Genomic DNA, 20,822 nt, shown 5'->3' on the forward strand with positions numbered 1-20,822 from the left:
CCATCTTGAAGGCGAACATGTGGAAACATCATCATCTCCCAGTGTCTGGGCCCTTTTATCAGAGGTAACTTTTTGAAAGTGTTTCTTCAGAATTTTAAAATTCTTTTGGAAGCTGTTAACAAAGCGATTATCACTTTTCTTGCTGTGCTCAGCTCTTGAAAGCCAAGTGGTCTGCTTTATCGCATATTTCTGCCGAATCCTCTAAAGGCAGAAGATACTGATTTGCTGGTGCCTAATTACATGGTAGGAATTGCCCCACTGTGAAGTGTGTGCTGAGTGTTAATGGAACAATACCTTTTTTTCAAATTTGATTTTTAAGAATTTCCAAACTCGTATTGAATTTCATCTCTGGGGCCAGAAGCCCTAAGAAATGTTATTAGCATTACTGGAATTGGATTCACTCTAGTGATTAAAAGACACCTACCAATTAAAATTTCTCATCATACCCTGGAGTGATGATGTGTAAGGGCATTCTCAGAAACTGAACATGATGAGCACCTTGAAGTGGCCGACTATAGATGGTGGAACTGCTGTCTACCATTGTTTACCTGGTAGGGTGAGAAGTGATAATGTTCTTTCTGAGTGTAACCACACAACACTCCTCAAACTAGGAGGCCACTTCACTTGTATTTCAGCTCACAGGACCATGTTCTCCTGTATCCAGAGCTCTTCAGTCTGCAACAGGACATCTTTAACACATCAGTTGAGTACTTGCACAAGAGTCCTATGATTTACATATATCCTGGAGCACATCAGGAATTTTAAGAAAAACAAGAGATACAAACTTAAAAACGAATCCAAATTCCACTTGGGCAAAAGAATGACAAATTCTCTCACAGTGTCCTACTCAAGAGATTATTTCTTCTTTCCTCCAGGTTCGAGACCAGGAGTTCCCCTATCGACGTAACTTGGCCAGGATCATTGTAAATGTGGAGGATACCAATGATCACAGTCCCTACTTCACCAGTCCTTTGTATGAAGCCTCTGTGTTTGAATCAGCTGCCATTGGATCTGCAGTTTTGCAGGTCACTGCCCTGGACAGAGATAAAGGAGAGAATGCAGAGTTGATATACACCATAGAAGCAGGTTAGCAAGCAGATAATTGAATAAGCTCTAAGACATTATGTGCTCAGACATTTCATGCATTAAGGCACTGTATGTGATGTAAATGCAATTTTTTAACTTTATAAAGTTAAGGTTTAGAGAAATGTAATCTTAAAGAAGCTAGGTGTGCTCAGTTCCCATAGAAATCAATGAGTTGTAGTTACTTAATTAGCCCTAATAATTAGCTCATTGGCTTTTATCTGTTTTGCCTTCAAGTTTGCCTTCCGGGTGCTTTATTAAGCAGCTGCCTTTATTTGCCTTGTGATGTATATTATCCTTCTAAAAATTGCTAGCATTATTTTTGTTGGTGATATGGCTGCCTTCTTAAAGCTAATTTACTAAGAAATAAACCATCTGGAATGCAATGGGATTTCAGACTAAACTATTTTATGAGTCACTTCTGAGATGATAGTTCCCTACTTGCTTCTAAAGCGGGAGAGAAAGAAATGGCCAGGATCGAGTCAAGGCTTTTATTTATTTAGAAGTCTTAAGCCAAGGGGACAGTCTTTCTGCCCCCTTGGCTCCTAAGCCCATCCACACTGGATGGATAGACAGAGACATATATATTGTATATGTCCGTGGTGAGTCCTCTGACATTTTATGGCTGATTTGGTAGTTTTGGGTTCTTAGAGAGAGTGGACTTAGAACTATGATCAGGTGGGCATGGAGTTCTGTTTCTTTGGTATTATTATTTGATCCCAGGCTAGCTGCTACTGCATTCTAAATCTCATTAAAACCATTTTTAAGATGAGCTTACAAGTCACAGCAGAAATGAACTAACTAAGCAAGGAGTGTTTTATCATTCCCTACCTGTACTTCCATCCTTCAGTTTCCTCCCCCAAGCCACCAGTCCTGTGATGGTGGCAAGTATATATTTTCCAGGCAGCTTGGAGAAAAGTAGTTGGTATGGGTGAAGTAGGGATTAAAGAGAATTCCACTAAAGATGCTCCTGGGGGTGATTTGGGTATTTTGCTGTTAGTAGTTCCATGGTGATGAATTAAGTATATCTAACTTTCCCTCTTGAAAAAAAAAAGTGCAGTGATTATGTTTACTTTTCTCAGTATATGTGGTGTCCAGGGGGATCTATTCTATTTTTATTACTTTTTTAAAGTTTGGTGTGCTACTCTGGGCTCTCTGAAAAATAGAGACTTCTTTCTTGGGATTTCCTGGAACGATCATGTGAAGACTTTCTGATTAGCAAACTAGTTAAGTAATCTGAATGGGACAATTATTAGGTAAACCCACAGCTGGCTTCCAAACCAGCACTCACTGAGGAATCATCCAACTGAAAGAGCCTCATTAATGATGTGATTATTTGGGTAGGATGTCTACTGTTCCAGAAGACAAAAAATGAAAACACTATCTTGATGAGTTGGAAAGGTAGGCCGAAAAACAGAGCGGCATGTAATAGACTCAAATGCAAAGTTTTTCACATAGGAAACTAAAATCAAATGTGCTTCACAGGATGGGGATGTACCTGGCTCGGTAATAATGTGTGTTATTGGAATATTGGAATCCTAATTGATCACAAAGTGCAATTTTCCAGTGCCCCCATGGAATAATATTTTTTTCAAGGTACAGGAAGTAGCATTGTGCTCATTGTTGGTTAGATGTCACGTCAAGTACTGGCATTGGACTTTAAAAATATTCCAAGAAAATGGAGCAAGTTCAAAAGAGAGGGTCAAGGTCATGGGACTGAAAGAGAAACCAAGGGAACTAGGTAGAGGTTAGAAAACTGGGGGTGTTAGGTGTATATCATAGCGCTCTTCAAATAACGTAAGAGCACTTTTATGAAAAAGATCAAGCTTCAGAGTTCAGGACAGAAATTGCAAAGAACAGATGCTGATAAAAATTTAGGAAAATGTTCCTAACGTTAAGACACTGGAACAATGAAGCAAAGAAATAGTGAGCTTTATTTCACCAAGTAAAAGGCTGAACAGTCATCTATCAGGAATGCTTTAAAATGGATTCCTGCAGTAAACAGGGGTAGCCTCTCCCAACTCCCTGGCTCTTCCAATTCATGATTCTGTAGATCAAAAAAACATTGGACACCTGGCTCTTCCAGGAAGCTCCAGAGAAAGGTACCTCGGTGCTTCAAGGAACATGGTGGCATTACAGGTTGGTTTTTGTTTTATTTTGTTTACTTAAAGAGGAAGAAAGTTGATCTTCTGGCCATTTCGTATGATTTAGAAAATGAATGCCACTTCCATCTTCCCAAGTCTGATCTGCAGAACTTTTAAAACCGATTTTTAATTTTAAAAAGCAGGATGAACGTTTGCCCGGTTAGAAATCTCTTTTAAAAGGAGACAAAGAACTAGAGCAGCCTTACCTCGATCACTAATCCTGGTGGGTTGGAATTACAGACATTTAAGCTCAAGAGCCCTCTCCCCTCTTACCTCGTCCAAGATGCCCCCCCCCCGCCCACCACTTTGCAGCTGAGCACTTTGTAGCCAAATGACTTGCTCATCTCTGTGGTGAATGGACGGAGCGATGCCATGGCCTCAGTTCAACATGGTAGAGAGAAATGATAAAATGGTTCTAATAGTGAAGGAGGGAGGCCTAGGATAGCAGCCAGGAAGTGGGTCAGTGTGAGGCTTTCCTCCAGCACAATTGTGCAGAAGCTTGAAACCTTTTAATGAGACTTTATCTCTCCATGACTATGACTGGTTTCTTTTTCTCCCTCTCTCTGCCAGCAATTTGAAGCTTCAAGCCTCTGTTTCAGATAAAAATGTGAATTCCCACTGTTTCATTATCCACAGATGCTCCTGGATGCGCCCTAATATAGCTTTTTCAGGCTGCCATTTCTCTGATCCATGAAAGAATGTGCAGAGAGGATGTTAATTTTAACTGATGTGTTCAGCTTATATGCATGGCTTTTTACTTCCCAGGGCATTCAGTTAACATGAACACTGCACTGGATAATAGAAACCAATAATTTCACACTTAATAACCTCTGAGAGGCCCCATCTTTTATAAATGCATGATTTTGTGGGCTGGCTCAAACATCCCATCTGAGAAATACTGTACAAGCAGTACAGTAGTCACATTGACTAGGTGGATCATGGATTCTCTCTTTTTCCTTTTAACTCAATCCACTGTTAACACTTTTTAATTTATAATCCAAATGTGCACCTTTGAGGGGGACATCAAGGACTAATTTGCTGTAATGGTATGTGGGAATGACCAGGAGGAAGAGCCTCAGCCTAGACAAGGGTCTGATAAACGAAATTTTAACCCAAAAGAGGATGGGTGGTGAAAGTGTCTCAGAAGGGACTCTCCCTAGTTTTCAGGAGACTAAAAGTAGAGGATGAGAGGGTACCTTCAGACTTGCAAGATTCTGTTAATGTAACCTTACAATAAAGATAGAGCTAGTGTTCCTGGGTGTGCTTCTTGTCTGGACTAGCTCACAAGATTGACATCTGCTCTTCAAATGGCATATCAGTTTCTGCATTGCAAAAAGTAAGTGAGTTCAAGATAAAAGCTAAATTGGATTAAATTTAAATCTAATTAAAATTAAATTCACTTCATTCTAAATGGCTAGTATGTTTTTATGAGGTATTTTGCCCTTCTGCCGTATTAAGAATTCAAATTTGGTGGCCACTTTTAGAGAGGTCCTAGAGAGTTAAATCAACTCTGGAACCTCATTATTACCCCCACCCCCATCATGACCGCATGGCAAGAAACAGGATGAGTTTGACTATAAAGGCAATCCTCGTTATTCTCAGGTTCCATATTTGCGAATTCGCTTCCTCGCTGAAGTTGATTTGTAACTCCAAAATCGACACTCGCAACGCTTTCACGGTTGTTCGCAGACATACGCAGAGCAGCAACAATTCTGAGTCATCACTCTGGGCACATCTGCCTTCTTTCGGTGATCTTGCTACTTAAAATGGTCATCAGAATTAAGATTTTTTTTATAAAACTTTACCTGCTTAATCTTTGTTTATTTTTTGTTCAGGACTTTATTTGTAAGAAATATATACACATTAAATAAGGTGTCTTTAAACAGAAACACATATAAAACAAGGTTATGTATTGATCAGTTGAAGAAAATGTTGTGACCAGAGGCTAGTGCGAATCAAACCCTACATTTCCCTAGGAGCATTGGTTCAGTATTCACGAATCTGAATACTGTATTCACTATTTGCGTCAATTTTATAGAACATAACTACCACAAATAATGAGAATTTACTGTACCTGTAAAAGAGAATAGAGATACACCTTCTTGGGTATGTAGTTTCCAGCAGGAACTCTTAAATCTCTTGCATAATTCTGTGCTTCTCCAGTGCCTTTTGTTGGAGCAAAGTTTTGTTCCAAACTTATTATATTCTCTGGGTAACTCATACAGTCTCTCTTAGAAAGAAAGATAGATCCTTATTGAATAACAGTTTATCTTGCTGCTTCCCCATCTACAGAGTTTTGGCCATGGGAGATGCATCTTGGGCGTAAAAAATCTGGACTAGCAGACAGCAGCAATGGAAATTAAAAACCTCTAATTCTTTGCTGACATCTGATTTTCTGTCCCAGACCTAGTAGCCTTGCTTCCTTGAACTGATAGTACAACCGTTTGCCCTAAGATCGGTATTCAGTCCAAAAGAGCTAGAAAGCCTGTGATTTCTTAAACAAGACACACATTTTTCAAAACACAGTTTTTTCAATCCTGGGCAGCAGGACAATGAGGGAATAAAAGGTAAATTAATTCCAGTCATTAAGAAGTTATTTTAAAAATTATTTAAAATAAACCTTTCTGAATCTATGTTCTAGATGTGTTGTAGATGCGATTCTGTGTTGTAGAATCTATGTTGCATAATCCTAACCTTGCCAAGAATCATGAATCATCATGAAAATTGGCAAGCAGATTTATAGGAAGGGAGGGAGGGAGGGAGGGAGTGGGGGGAGGGAGGGAGGGAAGGAGGAAGGAAGGAAGGAAGGAAGGAAGGAAGGAAGGAAGGAAGGAAGGAAGGAAGGAAGGAAGGAAGGAAGGAAGGAAGGAAGGAAGGAGTGGATGGACAAGAGGGAGAGAGGGAAGGAGGAAGGAAGGAAGGAGTGGATGGACAAGAGGGAGGGAGGGAAGGAGGAAGGAAGGAAGGAAGGAGTGGATGGACAGGAGGGAGGGGGGGGAGGGAGGAAGGAAGGAAGGAAGGAAGGAAGGAAGGAAGGAAGGAAGGAAGGAAGGAAGGAAGGAAGGAAGGAAGGAAGGAAGGAAGGAAGGAAGGTTGGTTGGTTGGTTGGTTGGTTGGTTCTTGGGAAACAGAAAAAAAGCCTTCCTACTTGCATGTCAGTATTTGTATCCTAAATGTAAATAACATTTACATCCTTAGTATCAAAGAGAACAAGAGAGTAATAATGAGTCAAACACACCCTTTTTCAGCAAAGCTACTGTCTATGTGTGAAATGCCAAAGGGACAAAGAAACTACAACGTACAGGTCACGCCAGCAGGTTGAAACATGCCTTTGCCTCAAAATGCATCATGGTCTGCACCAACAATGCACAAAAGCATGAAGAGACTGCACAGACACACGCACGCACGCATGTACATGCTTAGCAGGCCAGCCAGCATAAAGTCTTTCATAAATGTACACTCAAACAAAAGGGACAAGACAAGGCAGTCCAGAGAATGCAAGACTGAATGACAGACACGAAAGGAAAGAACTCCAAAACCAAACCATATCAGAGCAAGCCAAACAGAGAATTTTTGGAAGGGAAAAGAGATAGCCATAATAGCAGTGTACTGTTATGATGAGTTGCTGAGTTGAGCTGTGCCTCCGCACTCTTTGTTCTGTTGATTGAGAAGCTTTCAAAGTACCTTGAAGACAAAGATGCTCACTGCATATGGAAAGCCTCCTGAATCTCAATATAAACAGAACAGCCATGCACAGAATGCACACACACCTAAGGAGCAGATTATCCATGGCCACGTGCACTAGTACTCTTTAGATTTCCCTAATTATCTGTGATGCTCATTAGTAGGGTATGCTCATGCACAAACACACACCTTTAATGTTACAAGCTTTGCTGTTGAGGGCCACCCACCTGAGATCCAGCTTCTCCACAGGAATGTTTGCCAAAACTGTTCCAGGCCATCAAGTAATGGCACGATGAATAAGAGTGAGTCACTCTTTCATTGCCTTGTGTAAATCTGCCCAAAATCGGCTGTTCTCTGCGCAAAATAGTTCAGGCACAAACTTTTCTGAACATCCCAGCTCAAAATCCTTGTTATTTAAGAAATAAGTAGTTGTTCCTGCATTCAGCAATGGACTTGTCTTTTTGTACTACGTTATGTCTATTCCCTGATTTTTTAAAACTTTTGTGTCTATTCCTTAGTGATAATCCTCTGAGAAACTTTGAAAGCTCTGTTGCTTTCAGAGTAAGATCCATTATATAAAAGAGGTGCAGAATCAGAGGCCAAGAATATCATCTTATGCACACCTGTTTAGAAGAAAGGCTTATTAACCTTAATAAAAGCCAGATACGTTTAGAGCAAGACAGCAACCCCATGAACTTTTATTTGAAAGTAAGTCCTATTAAACTTCTCAGATATAAAATAACTTTGCAGCTTAAGTTACATCATTCTACAAAGAAAATTCCCTTTATAAGCTACAACAAGCCACTGCATGTTGGGAGGTACGGCTCTTTTTGAAAGTCATGAATCAGCCTAGCATGCCAGCTTGGTTATTCTTGATCTTGGGTGGTTTTTGTGGCTTAGTTTGTAGTGAGAACCCAACCTGTTTGTGTCTTTTACAGTTCAAGGGTCTTGAATGAGCCCAGCAAACAAGTTAGCTTGGTAATCTAGTTAAGCATGTTCAGTGAACATAGCCTATGATTACAGCCAGGGTGGGCATTCTTTAGTTGGCTGTATTCAGTCTTGTGTGGGACGATCAGAGGAAAAATTAGGTGCTTAAAGTGGAAGGAAGCAGGACAAAAGCAAAACAGGAAACTGACATTAGTATGATCTCCTGTTATCTCTGCTGTTCCAACAAGATCTGTTAAGGTTGGCATGCCCCAGCCCCCAACAATTAAGCAGGGCCAGGAGGTATGCCGACTCGGTCACCATGCCTGCTCTATAGAAGAACATCTTCTCCAAAATTTAGATGGTCCTCACCTTACCAGCCTTTAGAAAGACTTTGAGACCATTTTTAATGTTTTCAGTGTGAGTTGCCTCCAACACAATGTGTTTTTAATGATTTCTGTTGTATTTCTATGGTTTTCTTAAGCTCTCTGTTAGCTTCCAGAGTCACATGACAAGTGGGTAGCCCCACACAATAAAAATATCCTATCCTACCCTTTCCTATCCTAACCCAGTTAATAACAAAATGAGAATGTAGAATAGCATAGCATGTGCTATACTGCTCCAGGAAGGTGTATTGTGACTTGTGCTTGCAACAACCATATGTTTTGTGACACTAAAATGTGTGCAAAAGGCTGGTGGATTCAAAGGCAGTAAAGACACAAATTAAATAAAAGTGAAAGCATTTATTAAGCCGAGCATAGCAAAAATAGAATTGCAAAATACAATATAGATACAAAATATCCACACACAAGGTAATAAAACAAGGCGTTGTAACGTTCAGTAAGGAGTGTAAAAATCTCAGTTGCAGTTGATAACTAGGAGTTATCCATCCTTCTGAAAGACAGCTAAGGATGTTTCCCAGATTATTTCAGTTAGTGTATATCAGGGTTTCTCAACTTTAGCAACTCTGAGATGTGTGGAATTCTGGGAGTTGAAGTCGACACAGCTTAGAGTTGCCAAGTTGAGAAACACTGGTGGGTATCACTGATCCCAGATAGCCCTATACTGAGTCTCAACCCTGAAAGCTCATTTAATATTCTTCAGTAAGTACTCGTCCTTCTAACTGTACCTATTTAGACTTCTTGCCTAATGATTATCAGAAGTTTATGTAAGATAGTATCAGCTCATCCATTCTGTCCTCCTGATGGGGTGGCTGGCCTTAGCAAAACTTTAAAAAAAGAGAGAATATTCAATGACTAGTTGAGGTCACGAAGCGTAGATGCCTCTGTACTTTGGGGAAAAGCTAAAGTTTTAACTAACCATGTAGAAGAGAAGGCATGTTATACTGGATAGTCCTAGGTAGGAACTTATGAAAATAAATATTATTTGAAGAAATGAATTTCCATTTGAATATGTCAGTGTGATTTTAAAAAAACTGTGTTTGTTTGTTTATCAAGATCTTTCTTCAGAGAGCTCAGAGCAATACCTGAAAATCCCGACCTGGGATTAGCAAGGACATGCTGAGCGATATTTATGTGGCCCCTGAATTTTTTTTCCTGTGGTTGGGGGAGCACTGGGTATGCCGTGCCAAATTATGACCATGAAGCTCAAACTTTGTTTAACTAACACAGTTTTTTCAAGTGGGGGGAGATTTTTTTAGTCTCCCCCCACTTAATTATAAAAAAGGAAAATCCCTTTATTACATATTATGCAGCCCCACTTTGCATCAACTCACTTTCGCACACACACAAACACAAACGTGCCACTTGGGCACTGAAGGTTTGCCCACTCTTGATTTATATAATACAACCATACTTAAAGTATCACCTTTATCAGATGAAAACCCATTCCCAAGAAATGAGCCTCAAGATTCAAAGAAAGGAAATAGGTTGTGAATTGGTAGCCTAGAAATGTCAGGATTGGTTTGGTTTTATGGGTCACATATATTGAACTCCTAATGTGACATCAGCAGGGGCCTATTGAATGTTCTTCAGGCTCCCCTGTTAGAGTTCAATTTCTCGTGTTTAAATTCCACATTTATTTATTTTTTCCTATTTTATTCTTTCAGGGAACACTGGAAACACATTCAGGATTGAACCAGTTCTAGGTATCATCACCGTGTTGAAAGAACCGGACCTGACCACCATGAGCCAGTTCGTTCTATCAGTTAAAGTAGCTGATCAGGGTTCTCCCCCATTGTCAGCTACCGCCATTGTCCGCATATCTGTGACTATGTCAGACAACTCCCGCCCAAAATTCACACACAAGGAATGGCAAGCTGAAATAAATGAAAATGTTGATTTTGGGACTTCAGTTATCCAGGTCTCAGCAATCAGTCAGTCTACATTAGTCTATGAGGTTAAAGATGGCAACGTAGATGGAGCCTTTGCGATCAATCCTTATTCTGGAGTCATCACTAGCCAAAAGCCTCTTGATTATGAACGCACTTCCTCTTACCAGCTCATAGTGCAAGCCACGAACATGGCAGGGATGGCATCAAATGGCACGGTAAACATCCAGATAGTTGATGAAAATGACAACCCACCTGTTTTTCTTTCTTCTCAATACTTGGGCAGCATCAGTGAAGCTGCCCCTGTAAATAGCATAGTCCGGAGTGTAGGAAACACTCCACTGGTGATACGAGCTACAGATGCTGATAGTAATCAAAATGCACTGCTTGTCTACCAAATTGTTGAGTCAACTGCTAAGAATTATTTTACAGTAGACTCCAGTACAGGTGCAATTAGAACGATTGCTGATTTGGATCATGAAACCATCGCACATTTCTACTTTCATGTTCACGTTCGAGATAGTGGCAGTCCGCAGCTTACTGCAGAAAGTCCTGTTGAAGTGACCATTGATGTAATGGATGTCAACGATAATCCTCCAGTGTTCAGTCAGGCAATGTTTGAAACCATCTTGCTTCTACCAACTTATGTTGGAGTGGAGGTTCTTCAAGTCAAGGCTGTGGACCCAGATTCAGAAGTCCCATCTGAAATGACTTACAGCCTGATTGAAGGGAACACAGAGTATTTTCTCATTGATTCAATTTCTGGGGTGTTAACTATAAAAAACAACAGCCTTTCCAGAGACCATTACATGCTGATAGCGAAAGTATCTGATGGGAAATTTTATAGTAGTGCTATAGTGACAATAATGGTCAAGGAAGCCATGGATAGCGGTCTTCACTTCACTCAAAGCCATTATTCTACATCTATCTTGGAGAACAGCACCAATGTCACAAAGGTAGCAGTGGTCAATGCAATCGGAAACCGTCTTAATGAGCCCTTGAAGTACAGCATATTAAATCCAGGGAACAAATTCAAGATCAAACCCACCTTAGGTCTTATTCAAACTGTAGGCCTCCCGTTTGACAGAGAAGAACAGGAATTATATGAACTGGTGGTAGAGGCTAGTCGTGAGCTGGATCATCTGCGAGTGGCCAGAGTGGTTGTCCGAGTTCTCATTGAAGACATCAATGATAATGCTCCGGTGTTTGTTGGACTTCCTTACTACGCTGCTGTTCAAGTTGAGGCTGATCCTGGCACTCTGATATACCGAGTGAGGGCCATTGATAAAGATAAGGGTGCAAATGGTGATGTAGCTTACCTACTGAAGGAGGACTATGGACACTTTGAAATTGACAGCCACACTGGGAGCATCACATTGAAAGCACCCTTTAATTCTGACTTATCTAATATAGAATATTTAATTATTGTCATTGCAAAAGATGGAGGCAACCCATCACTGTCTGCATCTGTGGAATTGCCTATTACAATAGTTAACAAAGCCATGCCCATCTTTGACAAGCCCTTCTACACAGCCTCTGTAAATGAAGACATAGAAATGAACACCCCGATTCTGAGCATCAATGCTACCAGCCCAGAAGGTCAGGGCATCATTTACATAATTGTGGATGGTGATCCCTATAATCAGTTCAACATTGACTTTGACACAGGAGTCCTCAGTGTCATCAGTCCATTAGACTATGAAATCAATCCCATTTTCAAGCTGATGGTGAGAGCCAGTGATGCTCTTACTGGTGCCCGAGCTGAAGTCACAGTGGACTTAATTATCAAAGATGTCAATGACAATGCTCCAGTTTTTGATCACTTTGCTTACAATGCCACCTTATCTGAAGCCTCTCTGATTGGGACCCCTGTCTTGCAGGTCATTGCGACAGATGCGGATTCTGACAATAACAAAATCATTCAGTACCAGATAGTCCAGGACACTTTCAATAGCACAGATTATTTTCATATTGATGGTACAAGCGGCCTGATCCTAACAGCCCGCTTGCTGGACCATGAACTGATGCAGCAATGCGGCTTAAAAGTAAGGGCCACTGATAATGGATTCCCACCTCTAAGCAGTGAAGTTCTAGTTAACATCTACGTGACAGATATGAATGACAACCCTCCCATTTTTAATCAGTTGATATATGAATCGTACGTCAGTGAGTTAGCTCCTCGAGGTCATTTTGTGACTTGTGTCCAGGCTTCTGATGCAGACAGCTCCGATTTTGACCGATTGGAGTACAGTATCTTGTCTGGAAATGACCGTACCAGTTTTGTAATGGATACCAAAAGTGGCATCATCACACTGTCAAATCATCGGAAGCAGAGAATGGAGTCAATGTACAGCTTGAATGTTTCTGTTTCTGATGGTTTGTTTACCAGCACTGCTCAGGTCCATATCCAGATTCTGGGAGCTAATTTGTATAGCCCTGTGTTCACTCAAAGCATTTATGTGGCAGAAGTTAGAGAAAACGCTGTCCCAGGAACCAGACTTATCCATGTCAAAGCAACAGATGGAGATTCGGGCATATATGGGCAAATCAGTTACTCAATCATAAATGATTTTGCCAAAGACAGATTTATAATTGACAGCAAAGGGCAGATCATCACTACTGAGAAACTTGATAGGGAACTCCCTTTAGAAGGTGATATCACTATATTTTTAAGAGCTCTTGATGGCGGAGGGAGGAGCACATTCTGCACTGTCCGAGTCATAGTAGTGGATGAGAATGACAATGCCCCACAGTTTATGACTGCGGAATATAGAGCAAGTGTCAAAGCAGATGTTGGGAAAGGTCATTTAGTCACCCAGGTCCAAGCATTTGATCCTGATGATGGCGCGAATGCCAGGATTGTCTATTCCCTGTATAGTGAAGCCTCAGTTTCTGTTGCGGATCTCCTGGAAATTGACCCAGACAATGGATGGATGGTAACCAAGGGGAATTTTAACCAGTTGAAAAATACAGTGCTATCCTTTTTTGTCAAAGCTGTGGATGGTGGCATTCCTGTAAGGCATTCCCTTATCCCTGTATATATCCATGTTTTACCTCCAGAAACCATCTTGCCTTCGTTTTCTCAACCCCAATATTCCTTTGCAGTGTCAGAAGATGCACTAATAGGGAGTACAATTGATGCTCTGCATGTTTTACCTAATCAGGGAGTCATCTATAGCACAGTTAACGGTGAATTGACAGGAAACAACAAGGATGGAGTTTTCATTATAGAGCAAGACACTGGCATTATAAAACTGGACAAGAGGCTTGACCATGAGACAAATCCAGCCTTTCATTTTAAAGTGGCTGCAACCCTACAGCTGGATAAGGTGGATATTGTGTTAACGGTGGATGTGGACATTAAAGTTATAGACATTAATGACAACAAGCCTATTTTTGAGGCAGCCAAGTATGAAGCTATCATAATGGAGGGAATGCCAATAGGAACTAAACTTGTTCAAGTTAAAGCAACTGATGCAGATTCTGGGGCCAACGGTCAAGTCACATATTCTCTCTTAACAGAATTGGATGTTGACAGGATCTCTGAGGTGTTCACTATTGACAGCAACAGTGGCTGGATCAGCACCTTGAAAGATTTAGACCATGAGAAGGATCCCACTTTTGCCTTCACTGTGGTTTCCTCTGACCTGGGAGAAGCCCTGTCCCTCTCAGCAACCACCTTAATCTCTGTCACTGTCACAGACATCAACGATAATGCTCCCATATTCCAGCATGAGATGTACAGGGGGTCCGTGAAAGAAAGTGACCCACCGGGAGAAGTTGTGGCTGTCCTTAGCACTTGGGATGAAGATACCTCTGACATTAACCGCCAAATTAGCTACCATATTACAGGTAAGGTTCCTTTCAGAGCTGGTGTTATAAAAGGAAAGTGTTTTGGGACAACTTAAGCTTTGTGTACAGATGGTTCCTCATTCCAGCCCTGGTTTCTCTGGTTGGGTAGCAGAAATGAGCAGGCCAAGATTTTTCAGGTGGTCCTTGTTTAATGACTAAGTAGATTCAGATTCAGCAACGTTCAAACTTGCAATGGCACTGAATGAGTGGTACTTATGACCTGTCCTCAAAGTTCCAGCCATCGCAGCACCCCTGCAGTCATGTGATTACAATCCAAGCACTCAGCAGCCGGCCCAGATTACCGACCATTGCAGCATCCACAGTCACGTGATCATGATTTGTGACCTTCCCTGCTGACCTCCCACAAGCAAAGTCAATGGGGAAACTCACAGGAAGTCAGAAGTCACAATCACATGAGGTCCTCGCTTAACAACAGTAACCAGGGTCTGCCAGAACTGCCATCACTAAGCACAGTCATGTGACATTGCACTTTATGACCACATCACTTAGCGACAGATATTCCAGTCCCAAATGCCATTGTTAAGTGAGATCTACCTGTAAGACAAAACAAGAAAATCCAGAGTGTCTCTCTCCATCTCTAGCCTCCTGAGATACATATGGGTAGAGAGAAATTCACCCCTGGTGTTACAGGTACAAGGCAGAGAAATGTAGTGTGGCAAATAAGGAAACAGAGACAGGAACGAAGCTAGAGAGAGAGCAGCAACTGGGTACTGGCATGGTTTTACCGGGTAATTAAGGTGAAGATCTAAGAATGAGAAGCATTGTAGGGCTAGATCAAACCATATTATATGAATTACCTTCTCCCTTAATACCATCTACTTGCCATTTGTCGTGGTGTTCTCCAAATCCTCCAGAGTGCAATTTAGCAGCTCTGTCAACAGGGGAGATGGCAGAGTGGCGCTGAGAGTAAAGGTTCTGGGTCAAGCCGGCTAAAACTCAAGACCCCTGGGATCACAGCTCAGATTCACACATCCTATTTTTCTCTTAGGGTATTTATTCAGTTTAACCTTTAAATAGTGAACAAAGGGAAAATGGAACATTTGTAAGGAGGTTTTTAATTGGTTGTGTTCATGCTGTGCTGCCATGTAATGGCTCTGTTACCCATTATGATTGATGAGCAGGATTGTAACACTGTGCAGTAAGCAGAGACAATGAAGAAATTTGTTCTTCGAGATTGGCTGAGGCCAGGGAGGGTGGATTTTAATTAAAAACATCCTTTGAATTTCTAGATAGCAAACATCAGTGAAAATACTCATTTCTTAAGGACCAAAACTACCAGTGGAAAAGAATGGATGCTCACTCTGTGTAGACAAAATAATAATCATAGTTGATCTGCAAGGTAGGCTGACCTTTATAAAGATTGTGGCCACAGAGAAATGGTGGGCAGTCCCACCACCCCTTCTTTCCTTCCTGCTCTTTGTGCTGAAGAATGATCGTACAACTGCTTTTCATATTTGCAGATTAATATGCACACTTTGTGATACAACAAGCTGATTGCAGTCCAGAGATAAATTTGGGTATCTGCCTACCAGGTGTCGATAGTTTTTTGTAGACCAAGGCATGCAACAAAAATAGGGAAATTTATTGTGTGTTTCTGGAAGTGTGGGCAAGGGCAGCGAGTAACATCAGATGCATCATGATGCCATCATGCAAATTATGCAGGTTACACACACAGGCACATAGCATCATTTTGTCATCATGGCAGTTTCAACCAGAGGCCTATGTCTATGCATAGCTTTATTACCCAAGTCTTTGGTGCAGGTTTTTTGGACACCCTTGGGCAACTCCTGGTTTGGAAGACCTGTGTTGTATAAATGGTTGCTCAGCCCAAATATCACTGTATGACCTTAAATAAAAAAGCTGATTTATTCTCCCAAGATTTCAACCAAGAATTCTTCCTACAACACTTGGAAAAGTTGGGTATTGAACCTTCTGCCCTCAAACTGGAAGTCTGTGATGGACATCTGGTTTGTCTACCTCAAGGTTGGCAACCGTTGGATGGCTGAGGGTTGGACAAAATATTTTGGGGACGATAATGCAGAGTAGGGGGCATATCATACTTTCCAAAGATGACTTTTTTTCAGATGTTTTCCTGCCTTTTTCTTTAGCCTGCATTAAAGCCTCTGTTATTTTCCTTCTCCCAATCAGTAAATACCTCGCCAACTTTTTTCAGTCATTAGATTCAGCAAGGCAGTTGGAGCTCCATCGGCTTCAAAAAAATAGTTTGGACACCAAAGGCATTCCTAAAGCCTTAGGCTGCCTCCCTCTCCCCACTAAGTACCATGTAATCTCCTTCATCAGCAGTTCCTAAAATCAAGCAGTTTTCCTGTCTCTTCCTAAAATTCCTTGTCCCTTTCTAAACCTGAAGATGCCAGGCACCTTCCAGTTCTGTGTTTTGTGCTCATCCGTGTTCTTCTTAAACCAGATACAGTAATATCTCTCCAACCACCCAGCCTGTCTTCTGAAGTTTGCTTCTTCGTTTGTTTGAAAAAAGGATGATGGGCTATTATTAAATCCCTTGAGAATTCATTAGCCTTTGCCAGTCAAACTTAATAAAAAGGGGAAGGAGAAAATGACAGGTGCCATTCAGAAATCTCTTTTCCAGTGGCACAGGACTGTCCTACAGCTGGCCATTGAAGTGAATGGGGTAGCTTCACTTCCATGGCAGGGAAGAAGATAAATAGGAGTTGTCAGAGTTGCATTTCCTGTTTATTCCAAGATGTTGTTTCCAAACACAGGAGCGATTGTGCACCCAAAGCAAAGAATAATAAAGGCTGTGTCATACAGCTTTCCAAGATGGGTGGAAGCATCACTATCCCACTGAAACATCTGCTTGCCCTCATTAAACAGAGGCCATTCCATGCCAAGCTTGAGTCATGCGGTGCATACAGATGAAAACCACAGCAGCAGACCTCAGGACATTTTTACTAGAGAATAGTAAGGCTGCCCTCATTTACTCTCAGTTGTGATTTTAAAAAGTGCATAAACTCCATCCATATTCTTAGCAAACTCACAATGTGTAGGATATAATAAATGTGTGTACCCTTCTGAGAACAAACTGGCTGCTCAACTCTTGAAAATAAGCAATGGATGGTGCAATAAGGTTTCACAACAATCCATATATCCGGAGCTCTCAGAAGTCACATACAGTCTAGTGGGACTTTGCTTCCAAGTAAACATACAGAGGATTTAAGGACAAATCTAATTTAAACAGATTGGAAGGAGGGGTAGTGAATTCCAAGCTCCAACTCCTCTCATTGCTATTAATTCAAATTTTATGCTGATTGCGTTACAGTTGCTAAAGCAGGTTAGATGGGGATCTCCGAACAGTTCATGTTCAAAATACTGCCTTCTTCAAGGGAATGGATTCATTTAGGTCTATTTTTGTTTTTCCCCCAGAGGAGAATCTTATTCAGTGTGAAAGTAAAATCTTTTCAGACTCCTAATGTTCTCCCTCTACTGTTCTTGCTGCCGTTTGCACATGTTGAAGAATTGATTTTAAGCTCAGATGGAAGGACAATCATGGAACTGCAAGCAAAAAAATTGGGGAGCAAGGAGTCATGGCTGTAAATTTGCTGTCTGGTGTGGCCAGTTTCCTTTTGCGCAAAAAGGGCCATAATCTTGGGCTCATTCCAAAGGTATATTTTTGCTCTGCTAGTGTGACCCTGGCACATGCGAATTGCACACAATTAAGGATATCTTGGGAAGGAAGCACATTATCCAAAGAGCTCACAGTATGTGTCTGTTGTGTCTGCTGAACAAACACAGACAAGCAGGGGACTTAACTCTTTTCTTGCCACCTAGAAGCTGGGGCTCAGCTTGATATGAGTCTGGGACTTACCTCATTTTGTTGCTACTTTTCAACCAACTAAAACCAACTTATGAAAAGATGCTTTGCCTGGAAAAGAATTATCTCTCACTACTTGCCCTACCTCTTTCTACGGGGTTAGTTTTTTTTTTTTTCCTTCCCCCTTTTAGGAGAAATGGAGAAAACTGGCAAAAAAGACATGGGTGAGCCTGTTTGGCCTGAAGGATGCATGTGATCTTAAGTATTGTAAGAAAGTGGCTGTAATCAGGGAAATAATGGGTAGGGCCAGAATGGGAAAGACAGGATATAAATTAATGTTGATGCATGAAGTATGATAATAAATAAAATACCCTCTGTATTTTTTTTTTCTTTTTAAGCTCTTGGAAGCATCTGACTGCAGTAGCCAGTCAAATGCTTCCAAGAGCTTAAAAAGAAGGGCATGTATAGCACATCCATCTGCATGTCCTTAGCTTTCCTGCTGGTCTTCCTGTGAAACCCATAGTTCAGTTTCTCTGCATGGAAATATGAAGTCTGTTCTTCTGTCCCCCCTTCAAAAGTGCTGTGGATCCTTCATCTCAGCATCTCTGACATCAGCGCTTTAGCCAAAAAGGTTGACCCACACTTCCCAAACTCAGGTCACCCCACACTGGAAACACCAAATCAGTCTTTCACTTCTTGGAATATATTAGTATAATTCTAAATATATGTCAGCCCTTTGAGGTTGGCATGGTCATGAAAGAAGAACAGCTGGATTTCAGGAATGTTCTTGATTGCTGTAAGAGTATTATAACTGAATCTTGAAAGCCCATCAGAGTTCCTCTCTACTACCACTTAACAAAATCAAGGCAGAGTTGTCTTGAGTTTCTTTCTCACAGTTGTCCTCTTTCACAAGAATCTTGTTGCACTTCCTCCTTTAAGGGCGCTTCCTTCCCTTCCCCATTCTCAAAGGGAGACCAACATACCTTCCCAAAATAATACCTTCCTGAGTTATATTGTAATGTTAGATCACCATTTCCAAATTCATTGCTTTGTTGATCCATTCCAGTTGTTTCGTTTGACTATGCGTCCTATAGGTCTATCGTATATAGTTGTGCAAGTTAGAGGGCTTTAAATTGCCCCTCAAGGCTTCATTTGTCTGTTTGTTCTATTTTGGAGATGACAAAAGGGGACTGCTTTTCAATATATGGGGAGTAATCGTAATGTTTGGATTATATTGAAGGGGGGATTGGTTTTTTGGTTGTTGTTTTTTTGGGGGGTGACTGGACCTATTTTTAGAAATAAGGCCTCCAGCATCCAAGTGTGGCCTTTGGCTTGAAAAAAAATATACTGTGCATGACATTTCTATGACACGTAGGAAGGACACAGAAAGTTGAGTTGTTCACGTAGCCATACCTGTATCTTTGATCATAGGAACATAATATCATGTCAAGGCCCATCTTAGTCCTGCAGTTTGATTCTTCCAGTGGTCAACCAGATGCTTCTGGGCGTGTCTACCAGCAGATGGAGACATACCCTTCTTCCATTGTTGTTCCCTGACAACTGGCATATGGAGGCCTGTTGCCCCCAACCAGAGGTAACTGACAAAAACTGAGTCTTTGAGATTAGTAGCCCTTGACAGACGTGTCCTCCATGAATTTATCAGAGTTAAGTGTAAGCACCAAGAGATAGAGAAGGGAGATTCCTGAGAACCTTTTCTTGTGTGCCTTAGTTCATTTTGCATCCCAGTTCCTTTAGCAAGACACAGAAAATATTCTGGGATCTGAAACATATTTCACTACACAAGAAATGCTTCTTACTCAGATCCTCTTTCCCATCTGTCCAATATCAGAGGCAGATCCTCCAACATGGCATCCTGCAGGTGTGCATCCCCAAATTAGTGTACTTGACAATTCTGCCAGTTGGGAAATTCTGGGAATTGCTTTGCAACCCATTTGAAGGCCCAAGATTTGGCATGATTTGGAAGAACACTGTTGGTAAAAATGCACCTGCAGTCACAGGTGACCAAAAGATACAGCCTCATTCCTTCTAGCTCTTTCCCCATGAGCCATTTAGCATCGGTTGGGCTGGGGCTCTGTTTGTCTCCCTTTTATAACTGTGGGATTCACAGCAACAAATAATGTTGTTATCAGTTTGAAGTTGAATAGCTTCACATGGTTTACTTAAGGTCTGTCTGATATGATCCTGGCAAACAAGTCTCTTGAATAAATTATTTGAAGACTGTAGAGCAAGCATTTATATTTTGTCAAGCTTTGTATATACATAGCAGTCTGTTGCTGATGTTCCTCCTTGGTCTACAGTCAACTAATGCAAAAGTATCAAATGTCACCAAGCTGCATTTGCTTTAGAAAAAGCTGAGCAAGGTGAAAGCTAAGATGGGTTTGGGCTAACCCATTGCTTTCATATTGGTTATTAAGGTATAAATTCTAGAAAATAATTGCATGGGCATACCACTATATTGATTTCCTAGATCATTCAGAAACCGTACATTATTTAAAACCCTTGCAGTTTGAGGATTTCTAACTATGATTTTTCTACTGGCCAAGCACTGGGATCACAGCCCGCCCCACAATGAGCACATTGTATAAGCTACAACATTCCACTGGGATCAATTTGTGTGTTTGGTTTTTTGTTGCCAAAGCCATTCTGTCATTTTGAGGCTCAAAAGGCTGTTCTGTAAATACAATCATGCATGAACCATTTACTTAACGAAGTCTGAGTTGAGTAAGTGGACCACTGAATTAAAGGGGGGAGGATAATTAATGAGAATGGTGCTTAGTGCACTCTGAACACTCTATTAGATTTACCTCTAAGGAAAAGCAATGGCTATGTACAAAATGTGGAAAATCCATCTCAAGCAAGAAATGTAAAATCATACAACTGCCTACTGTGCTCTTGGGAGAACTTATATTTGCGGGGGGGGGGAGGTATTCATTCTCTTCAGCATTTTTATTAGAAGTTTCCCATTCTCTTCTGCCTTAGTAAAATATATATATATACTCCCCTTTTAGCAGGTGTT

The 20,822-nt window shown here is 41.1% G+C and overlaps 1 protein-coding gene across 3 annotated transcripts in view; it reads left to right on the top strand.

The window, feature by feature from the left end:
• The window catches only part of FAT3 (FAT atypical cadherin 3), a 477,600-nt gene that overhangs the window by 369,086 nt on the left and 87,692 nt on the right, over window positions 1–20,822 (top strand). For all 3 annotated transcript variants that reach the window (XM_088140551.1, XM_088140550.1, XM_088140552.1), the window contains exons 9-10: window positions 876–1,086; window positions 9,904–13,977. In XM_088140551.1, the coding sequence (XP_087996677.1) occupies window positions 876–1,086; window positions 9,904–13,977 (4,285 nt within the window). The remainder of the gene's footprint in view (window positions 1–875; window positions 1,087–9,903; window positions 13,978–20,822) is intronic.

The sequence above is a fragment of the Python bivittatus genome, unplaced genomic scaffold, assembly GCF_059951505.1.
Source record: "Python bivittatus isolate LINGU-HERP-01145 unplaced genomic scaffold, Pbiv_v1 ctg000340_np1212, whole genome shotgun sequence".
NCBI classification, from domain to species: Eukaryota; Metazoa; Chordata; class Lepidosauria; order Squamata; family Pythonidae; genus Python; species Python bivittatus.